This window comes from Adelges cooleyi, unplaced genomic scaffold, assembly GCF_023614345.1.
Source record: "Adelges cooleyi isolate 19-005CV unplaced genomic scaffold, UGA_ACOO_1.1 ACOO_flye_CR_arks_rails_tigmint_CR_PRNA_61, whole genome shotgun sequence".
NCBI classification, from domain to species: Eukaryota; Metazoa; Arthropoda; class Insecta; order Hemiptera; family Adelgidae; genus Adelges; species Adelges cooleyi.
The window spans coordinates 70,762-89,272 of NW_026096308.1; the positions used below are offsets into that span (position 1 = coordinate 70,762).

The 18,511-nt window shown below is 27.8% G+C and overlaps 2 protein-coding genes across 5 annotated transcripts; one reads left to right on the forward strand and one right to left on the reverse strand.

The window, feature by feature from the left end:
• Window positions 1–233: 233 nt before the first annotated feature.
• LOC126844071 (uncharacterized) lies at window positions 234–3,988 on the forward strand. Its single transcript, XM_050581927.1, has 6 exons — window positions 234–399; window positions 490–552; window positions 2,785–2,814; window positions 2,876–2,902; window positions 3,409–3,433; window positions 3,806–3,988. The coding sequence occupies exons 1-6, from the start codon at window positions 330–332 to the stop codon at window positions 3,942–3,944; spliced, it is 354 nt and encodes a 117-aa protein (XP_050437884.1). The 5' UTR covers window positions 234–329; the 3' UTR covers window positions 3,945–3,988.
• Window positions 3,989–11,819: 7,831 nt separating this feature from the next.
• LOC126844060 (kelch-like protein 5) lies at window positions 11,820–18,081 on the reverse strand. Of its 4 annotated transcripts, none has more exons than XM_050581915.1 (13): window positions 17,786–18,081; window positions 17,506–17,676; window positions 17,372–17,435; window positions 16,253–16,379; window positions 14,675–14,906; window positions 14,411–14,586; window positions 14,229–14,337; window positions 13,973–14,126; window positions 13,733–13,827; window positions 13,311–13,628; window positions 13,076–13,225; window positions 12,725–12,995; window positions 11,820–12,659 (listed from the first exon to the last, which is right to left on the reverse strand). In XM_050581915.1, exons 4-13 carry the CDS (start codon window positions 16,300–16,302, stop codon window positions 12,466–12,468), a joined length of 1,749 nt encoding a protein of 582 aa, XP_050437872.1. In that variant the 5' UTR covers window positions 16,303–16,379; window positions 17,372–17,435; window positions 17,506–17,676; window positions 17,786–18,081; the 3' UTR covers window positions 11,820–12,465. The 4 variants fall into 4 exon arrangements, with proteins under 4 accessions (XP_050437872.1, XP_050437870.1, XP_050437869.1 ...); XM_050581913.1 differs by having other exon boundaries at window positions 17,372–17,439; XM_050581912.1 differs by lacking the exons at window positions 17,372–17,435; window positions 17,506–17,676.
• Between the last annotated feature and the right edge of the window lie 430 nt (window positions 18,082–18,511).

An 18,511-nucleotide genomic window follows, 5' to 3' on the forward strand; every position in this document is an offset into this window, starting at 1 on the left:
GACATTTTTTGGCTGAATCAACAGTGAACAATATTTATTCAATTTGAACGTTTTACAACATGTTTTTCGTTTTTCTGGCCTATTCTCTGCAAATAAAAAACCGAGGGCCCTCCTAAATCTTTGAGACGCATTACACATTTGTGTTGGTATATTTTAAATTATTGTTGTTTACTCTGTATGATCAGGTGTAGTTTCTGTATTTTTTTTGTTAACGGGTCCACATCGAAGTAACTCGGATCTTCAATCGTTAAATTCACTCGCATTCCTACGGTTGTTCTTAACGTTTAACATTCTCGTTTACCGCAATACACTCTCTCATTCGCATTATAATGGCAAACATCAGTTACTTTATTGTTTTATTTGTCTTTGTTGTCTTTACGTTTGCAGGCGACGACGATAGTACGTATAATTTTATATATAATTTATTTTTATACCATAATCCATATTGTATTTATATGTACTAACTCAATCTATGATTTATCTAAGCAGCTATCACATTTTCGCCAGATTTATTCAAAGTGGATGCCATGGCTGTCTATAAATTCACTGACAGTAATTATAATTTTTTTTATCTTAACTATACTCGTAATATTATGTAAACGTTATACTATTATGATTATAATCATAGGCGAACCTAAAACTTGATTTATAGTGGGGTCTATATAATATAGTAAATGTAATTTTTTTTAGAAAAAACACATACTGTTCTAAAACATGGTAAAAAATTTTAAAAAAAATTTGAACTAAATATCAACTAAAAAAAAATAATTTTTATACAATTTGCCAATCAATTGTACCACATTTATTAAAACGTCAATTACTTTGAAAACACCCGAAAATAATTACCATTTTAAATAATATTAACCATCTTTAATCTTTGTCTTAAAATAAAATCGTGGGACATTTGCACGGTTTTTTTTAAAAAAAAAAAATATTTTTTTAGAAAAGCATATTTATTTTAACTATATTCATAATATTATGTAAATTTTATACTATTATAACAAGAATCACAGCCGAAATTAAGACTTGTTTTTTGGTTGGGTCTATATAATATCGTACATGTAATTTATCGAGTAAAAAATAATTACTACAATTTTTTTTAAAACCACATTTTCTAAAAAAAATTTTTAAAAAACCCACGTTGTCAACAAATAAAATCTGCCAACAAATTAAACCAGACATGAAAAAATCGAATATTAGTTTACTCGGGCCAGAAGTAGAAGTTTGCTTTTCTGCTATAGTTTTCTTACTATATTCCTATTATAACAAGTAGTAGGAAACCATACTTAGACTTGCGGCCAAGTAAACTAATTACGATTTTTTCATGACTGGTTTAGTATGGAGACACGTTTTATTGTAGTATTTAATTAGTTCCTGTATTTTATAGCTTATGTTGAAACACTTTTTTTTTTACTTAGCGACCATTTACATCGAGTTAACGAAGCGTTTTTGTTGGGATTAATATAAACTAAAAATCCATTTAAAAGTCGTCATACTTAAAAAACGGGTGTGTGTGGTTATTTTTTAATGTCATTTTAATAGTTTAATAACCTCATGTTATTTTTTTTCAAATTTAAAAAATGCCTTAACTAATACAAACAGATTTTTAGGCAGAATAATAAGTGTTATGTTCTTAACACCAAAGTGATACTAGATCAGAATTTAAAGACTGAATATAAATTAATAAAGTTACCACACTATCGTTAGAAAAAAATAGTAATAAATGATCATACGATATATAGTGTACCTATATTATACTAGAATAAACAATAGTGAAAGAATCGAGTGTTTTATTTATTTATTTTTTATTTCATAAGAATTGTTTTACTTGCAACCTTTTTGATCACAAGTAGAAAATAATTATACATATCCAAAATGGTGTTTTCAATCAACGTATTTCACAAAATAAATAAAATATAATGAATAAATAATTAATAGAATATATAATTATTGCATTATATTAATGATCTCCCTAACGTTGGTTTATTATGATTATTTTACCTGATATAATACAAAATAATAAAAATGTTGAAATGGGATAAATTTGAATTTGAGACCATGGCGTATATTTTTTTTATTTTATTCTTAAATTACTTATTTTCTAAGTCTTATTTAAAATTAAGATTATATAATAGTGTAGTAAAGAGTTAAGAACCAAAAAACCAAATTAATGAAATGTTCCTCACTAAGTTAAGTGTTAAAAATTGCTTAAATTTCAAGACAATTTGCTTAAAACCCAAATACGCCTTATAAATATTGTATATTATAATTTTTAAGTTTTATATTTGCATTAAATAAATGAAAATAGTTTTATATAAAATAAATGAACTGTATTGCACAATCTACCCTTATTAGATTTAAATGTACTATATAGAGATGAAGTAGATTTGAATAAAAACAAAGATTTGTTTAAAAATGTATACATTATATATTACTTAATTGGCTAGGTTAGGAATAGTGTTATAAAGTGTATAGACCAATTAACTACTGGGCGGAATGCTCAAACTTTAAATTTGCCATAAAATAAAATTATGAAAAATATTCAAATCCACCTCATTATTCCCTATAATTTATGGGGCATAAAACATTTTTTTCAAATTTGACTGAGACATTCATTTAATTTGTTTTAAAACAGTTATTTAATGGTTAAAATTAGAGTCTATTGTTTTTTTTTTAATCGAAATCAAACAAGAATCTTACCCAATCTTTTAATACTAACTAGTATTGTAGTCGGTCGGTAATCACATAATTAATTAGTTTGTTAATTTTTTTTTTTCATTCCAGAGAAGGGTTTTATAAAGTTTGTAGAAACAGGTAATAATATAATAATACGGGTTCTCGGATAAAATGTTATTATATATTACTTTTCTTGCAGATGGCGTAAATCCAGAAAGTGATAAAAGTAAATATGAACTTTTTTAATTTAGTTTCAGGTAAAATTGTATTATTAAGTATTTTCATCGCAGGTAAACATCCAAATCAAGGGTGTATATTTATATATACTTGAGTTGGGGCATAGGGGTGATGGCTTATACTAGGATCAGGGAGGTCATAGTTTTTTTTAGAAATTATTATTACTGAAAGTATATTATTTACCTTTTAAATAAACATTCCCAACAAAATCTATGATAATAATATTCATAGACTTGCTAAATGAACAAATCGGTTATTTCAAATAAATACTTCTTAGCTGTGTTTGGTTTTTTTTTTTTAAATTAAACTTTTAGTTAAAGCTGTAATTTTAACCTAAATTTAATTAGCGCAGAGAGAGGGGAATGGGGTGCCCACGATTTGCTACTCCTATGGCAGAATATTTAAACACAGATATTTTAAAATTATGTAAAATGTTTTATATAATATATATATATATATATATTGTATTTCATTAAAAACGTTTATGCTTTACAGCTCCGTTGTTTGTTATAAATGAAAGGTGAGTATTCATATTGTTATCAACGCTTTACTTGAAAAAAACACTTTCGACTTGTATTTTTACAAGGTCAAAATCAGTTAGGCTACCAGACTATCATACTACAAATAATTGTAATAAACTTTTGTGGGGGTTTTAACAAATACAATAGTGTTAAGCTGGTTACCGTTTTCCATCGCTGATAATTAGGATATTTTTTATTAATTTATGGAAAAGGGGGACACTTTTTTAATTGTTGACATTACCTCAAGTGAAAGATTGGCTGTGCTAAACCCTATAGGTATCTCCTATAGGGAAATATATATATATATTTTTTGTTCTGCTCTGATATTTAAAAAAAAAATGTATAACTATTTTATTTTACTTGCCTATTAGTTACGATGATTGGGCCTACGTTGATATTATCAATAAGCTACTAGATAAGGATATAAGCAGTAATAATAGATACGGAAGACGAATTTATTTCGAAGTATCTAAAATGAAATTTGGAACTATAAAAGCTAATAGAGGATGATACATTTTGGGAAAAAAAGAAAATAAAACTTATTATTCTACAAAGCATGAATAAAATATTATAATTACAATTGTCGAATAATATAATACATATTTTTGAATTTTAAATAAACATAAAATTATAATAGTTTTATTTTTAATAACAATGTAATGTCATAATAATTAATAACACAATAAAAATATTTTAATCAACATATATATGTAATCATGTGTTTTTGGTACCTAATTTTCCTAAAAAAACTTCTTTATAGCTATTGCAAAATATAACATAAACCCTCAACCAGTTAGGTGCTTATTTTTGTATACGATATTTTTTTATATTTCTCTCTAGAGCAACTTTAGTCTAATCAGCCAAAACCGCTTGTTTCTCATTTTACCCTAGTCCCAAAAATCATCTGGAAATCTACCTTTATCACAGATTTACATTGATTTGAATATTTTAAACTATTACTTGACTTTATTTTATATTCTCCAAAAAGACAATAAGCACAAAAAAAAACATTACCTTTGTCATATAATTTTTTACCGTTGGTGTTAACACTTTTTGTCGTCTAACCTTGGCTTAATCAAATATACGCAAAACACATGTGATATTATACTTTTTCGCATCTCTATGTAACCAAATGTTGAAACTTTAATTTCAAATCGATCCCACTCAATACCAAGTAGATACATTTTGTGATTTATAGCGAATTGGTCCAATATTAAAAAAGTTACAACGCATATACAGACACAAAAAAAGAGCTCACATCATTGCAAAAACCAATAGCATCGCTGCTCCACATCGAAGTTATAAAATAGATCTATCAATTTTTAAATTTTGCTATTCGTGGTAAATTTTCAACAAATCGGTGGTTTCATTTTAGGCCACAATTTTCATAACTGTTTGATATACAAATAATATTAAATGAGAAAAAAAAACGTTATACACATTGCTGCTACGTACTAGATGGTATATTAGCAAACAACGAGTAAACGTTTTCAAAATTTTACCCAAAAACGTATAGCTGTAATTACAATTGTATGACCAAAATGCGAGTCTGAGTTTACTGTTTTTCGATAAATATTATTTTGACAGCATACGACTGACGATATTCTTTATCATCGACAAGATCACTATGATTGGACTCGTCTTACTTAAGACGGATATGTTAATTAATAAAATATATAACCAAAATTTCGTTATCATTCGTTGTCCTACTTTGATCTACAAAAAAAAAAAAAACTTTAAATCGAATTACAGAATTAAAAAACAAAAAAGTAAACGAGTCCTATTCATAAATACACTACACTGATGTTTTATGTTGTTTGTTAGACCTATCTTCAGACTAATTATCAGTTCTTAAATCTTAAAAATATGTCAACCTTTCTAGGAAGGGGGTGGGGGGTTGTCAACATTTCGGTTTTTCCGTGTGCGATTTTGTTGACAACACATTTTATATTGGAAACGCTAAGGTTATAATAAATTGAAAATATTTTCAAAAAAAAACATAAAATTTCGGCACTTGTGCCCACATGAGAATGTCTGAGTACATTTTTTTTGTATTGCATTAATGTACGACTACTGCCTGTGATAGTCCGTAAAACAAATAGTTACCTAAAGAGCCATTAAAATTGGGGTCGGCACTTAAGTTGGACCGAACTGACTGAATGTGATAACATCACTTCTAAAAATTGTCATTAAAACCTAAAACTTATGCTTGTGCGCTCAAAACTTACCGGGGCCACTCTAAATAGTATCCATTAAAAATATTGGCATGATTTGATAATTTTTTTTTAAACATTTAACATCTGCAAAAAACAGTTTTCCGGCAATTAAAAAAAAAAAATGTACTCCCGAATGTTTTTATTCGTCTAATTTGTTATGGATACATGACTAATTATGAGTTCTGACTCCTGAAAAATGTTTTCAACTAATGATACCTTATAATTACGGCTAAAAACACTTTGCACCCCTAAAAAAGTAGCAGTCTATACAGACGAAAAAAAAACCTACACCATAATGCAAAAATATTTTTGAGATACCAGCTGTTTACTGTTGATTCACCCTTACTCATTGCAACTGAAATCAGTAGGTACATATTGGAAAAACAATTTATAAAAGCTATCACTGTGTCTTGAATCAGGATGTGTGATGAAGTTTTTTGCGGTTAGGCAATCAAACGAAGCAAATACTGTTAATTTTGAAATGTCGATAGTGTTTTAAAATAGTATTTAAACAGCGAAAATTGTAATAAAAATGATTAGGATTAAAGGAAAGATAAACGGAAGAGGTTAAGACGAAAACAATTGGTGGTCGATAAAATAATTTTCATTAAAAAAAAGGCATAAAATTGTTAATGTGACATTGCCGCCGATAGTATATTTTGCTTAGTACAAATATGAAATGGGTATTGATAAAAGCACTGTGAAGGCAATAATGTACTTAAAATTAGCCCATAATTATTGCATACAACTAGTACGAATCATGTTTTCGAGAAAGTTCAATTTAACGATCAAAAACCTGCTCACAAATGATTAATTTTGATACTTTGCAATTATTTTTGCTACAAGCATCTGCTTGTTGTTTTAATTTTAAGCTACTTAGTTAAATCTCAGCCAGACACCAGAATTGTAGGTAATAGCTGTCTATGCCCACTCCACCGTTACCCAAACGACGGCACTAGTTATCATAAAAATTTAAATTATAACTTAATATTATATTAATGTAGCGAGTGAGGATGTTATAAAAAAATTGGCAAATCAAATTTAACCAGCATGACGCTAATAAGGATAGTTTAAGGGTTTTTCAGAAACTGTTATTCCAAGTCAATAGTTATCCATACTAGATATTATATTTAATTATTGTTAAAGCGACACAACAATGTTCTGCGTGTTATACAATCAGTTGACATAAATATTTTCTGGAGATGATCAAATTAGGTAATAAATTGTAGCCGCTAATGAAGATTTTGAATTTTTTTGCATTTTTCCATAATTTTGAATTTTTTTACTTATTTCCTTTATTATTATTATTTTTTTTTTTTTGTGTATTAAATTACAATAAAGAGAGCTTTTTAATGATTTATTTTTAAAACTTTTAGTGAATTACATAAAAAAAGAAAAGGAAGGTACTACATTTCACAATTTGCCTATAATATATATTTTGTCCCGAGACGTATAAATTTGTATTTGTGTATCGTCAGCCGTAGCAGCTGAATCGCAAAAAAAAAAAAAGAAGACTCGCATGATAAGTATACTTTAATCACTGACAAACTAAGGCCATCGTATATATATATATGTATAGAAATCGCGTTTTCAATTGTAATTTTAATGTTTATTGAGTTCGGCTAACGTGTGGGAACAACTGACGGTGGATTTTTATTCAAATAATTGGTGGTCAATTGCATTTTTTAAATTTAATTAGATTAAATTGTTCAAATAATAATACCCCTTGTATTGTCAACATGTTTTTAATGAACTCCGTGGTATAAAGAATGGAATAACAAAACACACATAAGACATTTTTACCAGATTACCCGATGCAATAAAAAATTGAATAATCTTTTTGGAAACTCTTATTGGAATTCATTATATGCGATTGAAAATTACAGTCTGGCCAATAACATGATATCGCTAGTTTGACGTATCAGTCGAATGACTCTGAAAGAAGTTTCACTTCATCCTTGCGTAGTGGTTTTTTTTTTTATTAAATTATTCTTGCCTAAGCGTTTACTCGAAAACATAATTCTTTTACTTTAGAAAAACACTTGCGTGATTCGATGTGCGTTAAAAATTTTGCACTGTTTGCGTAAATGAAACGCAGTGCTCGTTTGTGTTGAAAATATTACACAAAGCCAAAAGACTGGCCAACACGACTTGTTGACGACTTTTTTAAAGTTATGATAAAACCTAACCTGTGTGAATCATTTTTTACCATACAATGATATTTCATTGTGATTTTTCCGCCCTTGGGTAACGGGATTTAGGGAGGGGTGATTTTGGAATCTCTTACAGCAACCTCTATATTAATTTGTTTAGTTATGCTTGTTAAGCTATTTTTTTGGTAAAAGCGAATTTGACTGAACTTTAAAGTTTATAATGTCAATCAAAAGATCCGGAGCCTTTTGAGATATTGAAAAAAACAATTTAATTTCTACAATAACCGTAAAGCGTTTGATGAAAGACTTTAAATAAATTAGTTAGATAAATTGGGTTAACTCATCAGCAGTTTATATAAATATATATGGTGGAGATTGTCCACCATACGCGAGTGCTACCACCGGCACAACTTTACATTAATCTAATTGTGTTTTACTTTCATACTGAGGTATAACAATTACCAATTTAATATCAGTTCTCGATTTTAATCAGCCAGAAAAAACTTAAGTAAAAAAAAAAAAAATTGAATTTGTGTAAACTTAAAGTCAAAAGTGGTACTTGAGCACAAAAGGAATTGCACGTGGTCTGATTTTAAGGAGTTTTGAGAGGCAATATTTAAGAAAAAAGAGGTTAAAATAAATTTCGACCATTCCAATACTTTTACCGGTTAATTTGTATAAGATTCGAGGTATTGTTTTTAAAATAATTTTTTTCATGAGTAAAGGCCATTTGGGTTTTATTTAGACCAAAAATGCAGACAAAATGTCGACTAGGTACATAGAATGGTCCAACTTCAATTCTGTAAAGAGATTCGAGTTCTTCGGCTAGTTTATTATGTTATACAGGAAGCCCGATTTCATTAAAACAAATGTCAGTTTCTTGTAATTAAACAAATAAAATTTGCAATTTGTTCAATATTAAAAACAAAAATAGTTGTGAAAAATTGAGATCACATTGTATAAAAACAATATGAAAAAATAAATTTGAATTTCTTATTAAACCCTATGAGATACTGAGTGGTTCATGATAAAAGAATCACCCTGTATATGCTGTGTAAAAAAAATTACACTGTTTTATTTTTCAAAACAATTTTCTATGTGATATTTTCTGTCGTTACGATTTTGGGTGGCTCGGTGGCAAACATCCGAAAGAAAAACAGCTCATCGCAAAACCAAATGGCATGGGCCTACGTTAGATTGGTAGGTACAAAATACAATATTGCCATTTACTCTGCGCCGATGAAAAAAGCCAGAATAACAAGTCATTGTACGGGTAAAAAACACTTTTTATTCATATACATGCGTGTTACGTGCGCAAGGGACATGAAAAATAAAAAGTGTTGTGCTAAAAATTTTCTATAGAATCAACCACACAGTCATGTCATGTTAAACAAATAGTCTACTCTTTGGTAGAATTTTTTGCGTTCGTGCAGTGAACTGTAGTGTGAATTTCTTTGACGTATATTAATATTAAAAAAAAAAAATTGTTTGATCCAAAACTCTTTACTATACAACTGCCTGTTATTGAGCATAAGAATCATTGTGTAGTAGATTTCAGATAAAGTCGGTAGCCTTATTCAAAGCGAAAACATATTAATACAATGATGAATATAAAATATTTTATTTTATTATGTCTGACAATTTATTCTCCATCGGTTTACAGCGATATCATAGATGACGTAAATATAGTTTTTTTCCAACAATTACTAATAGTAATAATATTCGTATGGCTTATTCGACCGGGAGGGCTATAGCTACAATTATTATTACTTATACATATTTTGCAAATCATTTGTATTACATTGCGTACAGTAAACTAAACGTTTAACGTGTACCTACGGTATTCCACTATTGTTAAATCTGTTAAATATAATTGTACCTTAAAAGTAACTAATTATTTTTAAAGTTTGTCAAAAAATAAAAAATAGTATGTACCGGGCGATTGGTTAACTATGGACCAGTCAATAACTTTTTTCGTGAATTTATTTAACTATACATTTATTGGAATTATTCAGTTTTCTGTCAAGTTTATCACGTCAATGATTGTTCGATTTATGTTGATCTCTAGTTTAAACGAATTTAAATTGTATCATCAGTTTTTCATGTGTAACGACGTGTAATGATATTATGTGTAATTAAATTTCAGGCCATAGATCGCACTTTTGGAAGGATTTTAGAAGATATCAATAAACGCCAAACTAATGTAGTTCAACGAAATGGCATTACTTTGGCACAGTTTGTGAATTATGTGAGCAATGTTACAAATAGCAGAGCTGAAGTGCTGAGTGTGATACATAAACAATTTGGTGACAACGTGTCATTTTCAAGTAAACAATTATTTTACTTCATTTATCATTAAACATTATAATTTTTAAGAAACTATTTATTAGTGATGGGAATCGGAAAATCCGGATTTTCACAAAAAAAACGCTATTTAAGCTACTTAAAAATCATATAAGTGTTAAATAATTTTACAATATAAAGCTCTATATCTAAGTAACATTTTTTTGATAAATATGTGAAAATAAAACATAACACCAAAGAGATAAACTGCTTTTGAATTTCGGATTTGTTGAAATCCGGAATCCGAAATCCGAAAGCATTTTATAGACAAAGTTAAGAGTTTTTTTTTAAAAATTTTATCAACAGATTTTACTTAGATACACATCTTTATATTGTAATAGTATTTAACAATTATATGATTTTCAAATGACTTAAAAAGCGTTTTTTTGAAAAATCCGGATTTTCGGATTCCCATCACTACTATTTATATTATGGAGTTAACGTAAAATAGAAATGGTAATGTAGTTGTGAAAAATTCCTCGCATTTAAAATTTTTTAGTCAGTTGTGCGGTGTTAACTGCTGTTTGTATTATAACAATTTAAATAAATTGATCTTTCGTTTTTAAGTTAAAGAAAGTTTTTTTTGTTTCAGATGTGATAAATCAAAACGAGTTTAAATTATTAATGAAAGATATCTGCCATAAATTCAGGACATCAGTAATAAGCTACACAGGCCTTATAGACAATGCAATATTCGATGGAACAATAAATGATTATTTAAATCTTTGATAAATTGACAAATGTTAATTTTCAACCTAATTAAATGTTTTTAAAACGTACAATTATTTTAATGTATTTATTTATTTAATGTTTATTTAAAATTGCTTTTAAATAAAGTCTTCGGTGTTAAAATTAGTGATGAAAATATGTAAACTAATTAAGAATAGCTTGTGGGAAGCAATTAATAAAGTTTTAAAATCAAATTAAATGATGTTGTTTCGGTTTTTAGATGCATATTTTTTTACATGTAATTGCGTATACAATAGGTGACTATTTGAACAAGTACACTAAACGTCACAATATTATCAAAGTACATTTTTTCTCTTATTTCAATAGATAGTTTTAATAGCACAAGACAAATAGAAAATAAATATACAATTACTGAACACAATAGTAAAGATATTACAATATTGGACAGAAAATATCCAAAAGGTTTTATGGGAATTTAAAAAAACCAATACAGTGAGTTTGGAGCATAAGTATAATAAAATAGTCAATAGCCGCGTTAGAGGGATTCAAAGTGTCATGCGACCAATTTTTCGTTTCTATGTCACAGTTATTAATTTTCCTAATGCTTTGACACACTAGGGTGAGTTAATTTAATGATTCAATGAGAATTAAAAAATAATAATCATATAGTACTAATGATAAATTAGTTTACAATGTTCAATACAATCTTCATGTCTATCTAAAATCGTAAAACCATTTAAATACTAAAGACTAATTGAACATTTCAATGAGTTTAATTGCATTTTAATAATAAACAGCTGAAGTACATACATACAATATAACATAAAAAAAAACGATAGCATATTAGTATCAATTAATTTTGTTTACAATATTTTGAAGTAATATTATACAATGTAGATGTAACAGTTTGTGTCAACCATTAGAGTCACTTTTTATTGATATTTTATTATTTGTTTGGACCGTGAACAAGTACATGTATGTAAAGTTAAGTTAAAGAACAACACTGGACGTTGGATATAAGAAACCAGAACAGTGGGTCACATCAACAATTAATGTATTTATACTACTATATTCAAAAAGGATTCGACAACGTACTTATAGCAGTATTCTTTACAACATTGTTAGTAAAATCTAATATATTATAGTGTTAATAAATTACTAGGTACGTCTGTGAGTAAAAATCCCTCGCAGATCTTCATCAAAGGTAGTGGATTGTATAGATATTATGCTACTGACGATAATAATATCAGGAACTCAGGCTATTGAATCTATATTAATAAACACAACTACCTTTATAACGGAAACTACAAAAAATTCCAAAATAATAATAACGATATAATCTGATGGTGGATATTGATATTAATTGCTAATTGGGTACCGATCATTCCAGTCTCTGTCAAACTCATGATCGACATAGCAGTTTAAACGTAACTGTCGTCCGCACTAACGATCGATCAACTAATGCTATAAGGAATCCTAAATCAGATTTGAACTCAAATACAAATAAATTATTAACAACAAATTGTGTAAATTTTAAGACAGTAATTTAATTAATTAAAATTTAAGTCATTTAATATGTTTAACTCTAAATTGAGTTCAAAAAATGGTATTAATATAAAAAACGTAGAATTACAGGCGAATACCATAACAATAATTCAGTGTAACATTATTAAAAGTAATGATAGGTTGATATGTTGGGTATAGTAAGTTTTCTGCCTTGTCAACCAATAGCCATTGATTTTTTTCTCTGTCATATCTTTCACAATGAACTTCTCCTCCATTATTCACGAACACGTATAAGTCGTTTTTCACGATACCAACACCTGCGTTTTATAATATTTATTAATAAAAAAAAATGTAATTTATACTCAATTCAATAAATACATACTTGCGCAACCCAATTTACAATCCATGGTCATGTTAGGCATTTCATCAAATTTGAAATTTTGTAAATCGAACTTAATAACTCGTTGTACACATGATTCATCAGCACTACCACCAATGAGATAAATGACGTTTGCTATTCTTGATAAACTCATACCCAAATTACACTTCGGCATTGGTTTGAGTTGTTTCCAGTGTTTGTTTTCAATATCATAGCATTCTACAGTTGCAAGAGAACCACGTTTAGAAACACTTTGTTCATTACGTCCACCAAACTACCGTACAAAACCATAAAACTTGATTAAAATGCTTACAAACCATAATAGCTTGTTAAAAGAATATTGTGTTTACTTACAACATATAATTTATTATTAAATGCTGCAGCACTGCACTGGGATCGAGCAGTGGGCATTGGTTCAGTAATTACGGTCCATACTTTTGAATTTGTATTATAGTATTCTACAGAATTCCAACTTTTCCGATGCGAGTAATCACTGCCTCCAACCTATATCATATGAATGAAAAATATTTATATTTTCTTGTGTACAATGTGTATTTGTTATGTTAACTACAGTCAAATTAATACTTACGACATATATGTACTGTTTGTAAGTACACACACCAAATGCTCTTCGTGGTCGGTTCAATGGCCTTGTAGAGACCCATTGTTTTGATTCTGACTTAAGATCAAGCTCGTCTACAAGATTTACATCAACATGGTACTCGTTTGTACCACCAATGGCAAGTATTATCCCGTTTTCAGTGACTACCATCGTTGCGTCTTTACGGGGAGGCAAAAAAAAAAAATGCTCGCTTGATTTCCATCTCAAGTCACTATCGTTTCTAATATCCATATACTTTACAGAGGAACCGCCACTGTTTGAATCGCCGGTAATTGCAAAAATAATCTGAATACACATATATACAAATGTCAGATGATATAAGCACTAAACTAGTACACTTATTGTGTACCTGTACCGTGTAAAAATTTAGTTTTAAAATGTCTACATACATTTGATGATTCAATTTGAGTACATCTTCCAAGAGTAACTGGCGGTTTTGATTTGATGTAAGTTTTGGTGATATTGTCTAATATGCCTCTCATAACTAATAAAGCATAACAATAATAATATTTATTTAAAAGACACATCATCAATATATTTCACCTATAGGCGCTATTGTATGTACAAGTAAAGGGCAACAATTTAGATTGAATGCACCCTCGATTGAAATATCAACAGTATATACGTACCATTAGTATTATTTCCCACTAATGGATGATTATAAATCCTTTGTAGTCCTTTTTTTGAAATTGAAGGTAAACGTAAATATTTCATAAAATTCGGTAAAAAGCCATTACGTTCATCTGTGTTATATCGTATCCAATTAATGATAAAATCAAATATCTATAAAAAAAAAAATCTTAACTTAATATTAAATAATTGTAATAGGACCAACATTCAAATGAGTAATTTTTTTTATTCCTTTTTAAGTTACAATAATTATACCTTTTCCTCAGAATCAATTACTAAATCATCGCGTGCAATAAACTCGACAACATCATCAAACTCAAAGTCATAAAGTGTTTCTAACGCTTGATCCAATGTCACAATTATACTAAAAAAAATATTTTTTTATTATTTGATAATTTAAATAATGTTGCGATCATATGTCGCACCAGATTACTCACTAGAAATATTTTAAAAAATATGACCAACAAAAATTGTAAATCTTTTTGTCTGATATTAATTTGGACTTTTTCATAAAACGCACACAATTTGTAGGATTTATGTTTTCTTTAATATATTCGCCACACAATTTTCTTATACCACTTACATCATACATTTCGGCAGCCATCAATAGTTTCTAAAAAAAAATAATATTATTAGGTAAATAACAATAGAATTATAACAATATATTTTATAAACTGTACATCCTATTGCGTGTTTTCTACCTCGCAATTGTTTTCTTTAACATCCAGTTTATAAGTATATGCAAATTCGACCACCAATTCTAAAATTGTAGAATCTATTTCTTTTATAAGAATCTCATTTTCGTTTTTCTCTTTAAAATGCCCGCTGAACATCTTATAAAACACATGACTCGCAGAAGCCAATATATTTCTGTGTGCTTCAATTTTTAAGCCTTCATCAGTAACCAAAGTTACATCACAAAATTCTTTGTGCCTATAAAAATAAATCAGTATTAATTTATTTATTTGCATTAGTAATTATAAATGACTACAAGATTCATATTTTAATAAAACGTTTTCTGAAAAGCAATATTAAAATATGCAATAAGTATACATAAATGTGGAATAAAAAAATTATCTTAAAATACTGTTTCTCAAAAAAAATATTTTATTGATAATTATGAAAATTAAATAAATATCGATAATAGTGTTTAAAAAACTATTTTTTTCTCGTTTTTTCGTAGTGTAAACCAAAAAAACAAAATTTAATTAGACAAAGCTCTTGAAATAGCCAAAGTATACGTTTAAATATTTTGAATATGTAAAAAAAAATGATCCATCATTTTTAAATGAGGGATTTGAATTTTTAAGATTTTAAAATTTAGTAACATTATTTGTTTTTTTTTTTTTACAAATAAAGTACATTTTTAATATTATTGTTTCATCTAATGTAATAATAGCAAAAGTATTTACCCCAAAAAGTTTTATATATTTATGTATAAAGGTGATCATTTAATCGTGAACCACTCAATATCGCATAGGGTATAATAAGAAATTTAATATTTTTTTCCATAATTTTACCCCCCTCCAAACTTACTTTTTTTGATAACAGCTTTTCAAAGGCTTAAAGGGTAACGCATACTTTTCATTAACGTTTTAAATTAAGAATAACGTACTTACATTTTTGACTGGTCGATAACCAGTTTTGGATTAATTACTGTTGAAGTTATCAGAGTTTAAAAGATTAAGGCAGGAGGAAAGGTGGAATGTAGTATTATTTTAATCTGCGCGCACTTCCCTTCCTGTCCTAACTTTTAAACTTTTATAAATTTAAAACAGGTTAACGACCAGTCAAAAACTTAATTACGTTATTCTTAGTTTAAAAAGTTAATAAATTTAATGTGTTACTATTTTAGTATCAAAAATACAAAGTTTAAAAATTATGAAAAATTAAGATCACATTGTATAAAATGTCTAGGGGTGTGCTGCTGCTAGAACTGATACTAGATATCGGACGATATTAGTGGTACTTGCTTTATTGGTATCGTTTATTTTTTTTTGGAAAATCTGATATTTGGACCGATACCAAAAAAATAATCAATAGTACGTAATATGTAATAATGGTTTTATCAGGTATAAGTTTGTGATATTGGTTTTGTTTTAATACTGATTCTAATATTGAGTGGTTCACGAGAAAAATTATCACCCTGTATGATTAAGTAAAAAGTGCATAATTATACCCCAGGACTTTGCTATATTATATAAAAGGCCACAATTAAAATACAAACGTTAAACGGTAATAAATAATACTTGTACAAAACTAATCAATTAATGACTTACTTATAGAATTGATACATTCTTTCAAAGTGTTCTTGCGTATTAACTTCCATAATTGTTTTGCTTGTATATAGATTATAGATATACTTTTTCTGTGTCTGGTTGTTAACTAATTGTAAAATTAGCTTACCTAAAACATATATAAGATACAAAATACAATTAATTTTCTATTAAAAAGACAAGGTAAAATAAAAAGTTTACAATCAAACACAACAAATTGCCTGATTTTAAATAAAACTGTACCTCAAATGGTTAACGAGAAAAAAAATCATGTATGAAATTAAAAATTATGAAATTGTAGTTCTAAGTACCTTGCTTGTATATAGTTATTTGTTTTCAGGTGTGAAATTGTTAATACGTAAATGAAGTTTTAAGTTTTCAGAAACATTACCTGGGTCTAAGAATACTAATCCAAACAAATTCTAAGCCTATTATTAACTATGGTTCAAATCTAATAATCTACAACTAATTAATCACAACGCCCTTTCTCATCACCTGATATCAAATAGTTTAGGTATATACAATTTTAAATTATTTAAAATATTACAAAGTTTTTCCTTATTTACCAACTAGTTATTTTAATGTGTCTTAAGGTAAGTATTAGAGCTTATAAGATTAGTGTAACAGTCAAAATGCTTTAAGAACCAGTGGATTTTATTTAATTACTACTATCTGACCCTAGCAGCTCTTATAAGCCATTGGGCTTATATATTAACAATCATCCATTAAGAAAAATTAAAAAAAAAGAACCCAACACATGAAACTAACATTTTGACATTATTTTATTTTGTTATTGTTACTCAATCATTCAGTAAAATACTCGGAATTAAAAAAATAATTTTACATTTTCAAAAATAACAAATTAGGTATAACGGAACAGTAGAAATGGTTTTAATTGAACAGTGAAAAGAAAAAGAATATCCTGGATGCAAAAGTTGAATGAAATACAATTTGTCATTGAAAATCCCGTAAATACATAATCTAACTTGCTATTAATATGACATTTAAATAAACGAGTCTATAGTATATTTCTTATTTGTATCGTTTGTTTAAAGCAAAACATTTGTAAATTTATGAATATTGTTCATATTTACAAACTATAATAATTGTGCAACCACTTACGCCTTTAATTTTTCTATTTTGTAGTAATCTTAATAACCCGACAGCATAATTTAACAAACGATAGCTATCTTAACAACAAATAATATTACAAATTAAAAAAAAACCAGGATTATTATGAAAAATCTTTAAGTTACATAACGTTGATGCCATCATGTTATCGATGCGCCGTTGTATTGGCCAAACAGACGATAAAGATTAAATCTAGACGATAGACCATTTTGCCGAATAGATTAATTTAAAGTGGCGTTGATCCTGTGTCATTCACCGAACTCCGAGTAAATAATAAGTAATAAACAAACACATACCTATAGATTATGATTATATTTATTCACAAACAGAATTCTAAGTCAATGGAAGACAGACAACACCGCAATAATGTAAATAAATTAGAAATATAAAATGGTAGGTACTCACACAACGTAGAAACGTAAACCGCTGTCAAGGGCTGCTACTAAAAACTTATAATAAATGAATTACATGCAAGACAAAACTCAATATTGTAAATTGCAAATTAAAACGAAATAACGAAACACGACGCAATGCGTTAGGTTACTCATCATAAAATTCAACTAAGTTATAATGATTGAAATCTAAAGATTTTCACGAATCGGACCCGTAGCAAAAACAATGAAAACAAATTGTTTCTATAGCGCTAAATCTATATTAACTAGTAATAATTCACAGAAATTCAGAGTGTACAAAACGAAATCTCAATTATTAACAACAACAAAATTTCTAGGTTTGTTTACACAGAAATTTTAGAGAGACAGATTTGTGATATTGTGTGTTTGTGTGATAACGGGTAATTGCCACAGGCGTAGGTACGAAAACACGACAAAACGTCGCCCGACAAAACGTCACTCTTAACAAAAACTGCCTCTTAGTAATGTCAACACTAACCATAATATGTGTATACCGGGTGATTGGTTAACAGCTATGGACCAGTCAATAACTTAGAAGATATTAAAATTTATTTAATTATTTTTTTTTATAATTTTATAGTTATCAGTTGGACAAATTTAATAAATTTTTGAAAAATACAACCCCATCCCTTATACGTTAAAACCGTATGAACTTGAGAATTTTAAATGGTAACGTATACATTTTATTAACTTTTTAAATCAAGAAAAATTTGCTGAA

Coding starts and splice junctions, on each gene's coding strand:
- LOC126844071 (XM_050581927.1), top strand. CDS start 330: ATGGCAAACATCAGTTACTTTATTGTTTTATTTGTCTTTGTTGTCTTT. Junction 2,903..3,408: donor AAATCCAGAAAGTGATAAAA/GTAAATATGAAC, acceptor TATGCTTTACAG/CTCCGTTGTTTGTTATAAAT. Junction 3,434..3,805: donor TTGTTTGTTATAAATGAAAG/GTGAGTATTCAT, acceptor CTTGCCTATTAG/TTACGATGATTGGGCCTACG.
- LOC126844060 (XM_050581912.1), bottom strand. CDS start 16,302: ATGGAAGTTAATACGCAAGAACACTTTGAAAGAATGTATCAATTCTAT. Junction 14,587..14,674: donor TTAAAGAAAACAATTGCGAG/GTAGAAAACACG, acceptor ATTTTTTTTTAG/AAACTATTGATGGCTGCCGA. Junction 13,828..13,972: donor AGTGGGAAATAATACTAATG/GTACGTATATAC, acceptor ATGCTTTATTAG/TTATGAGAGGCATATTAGAC.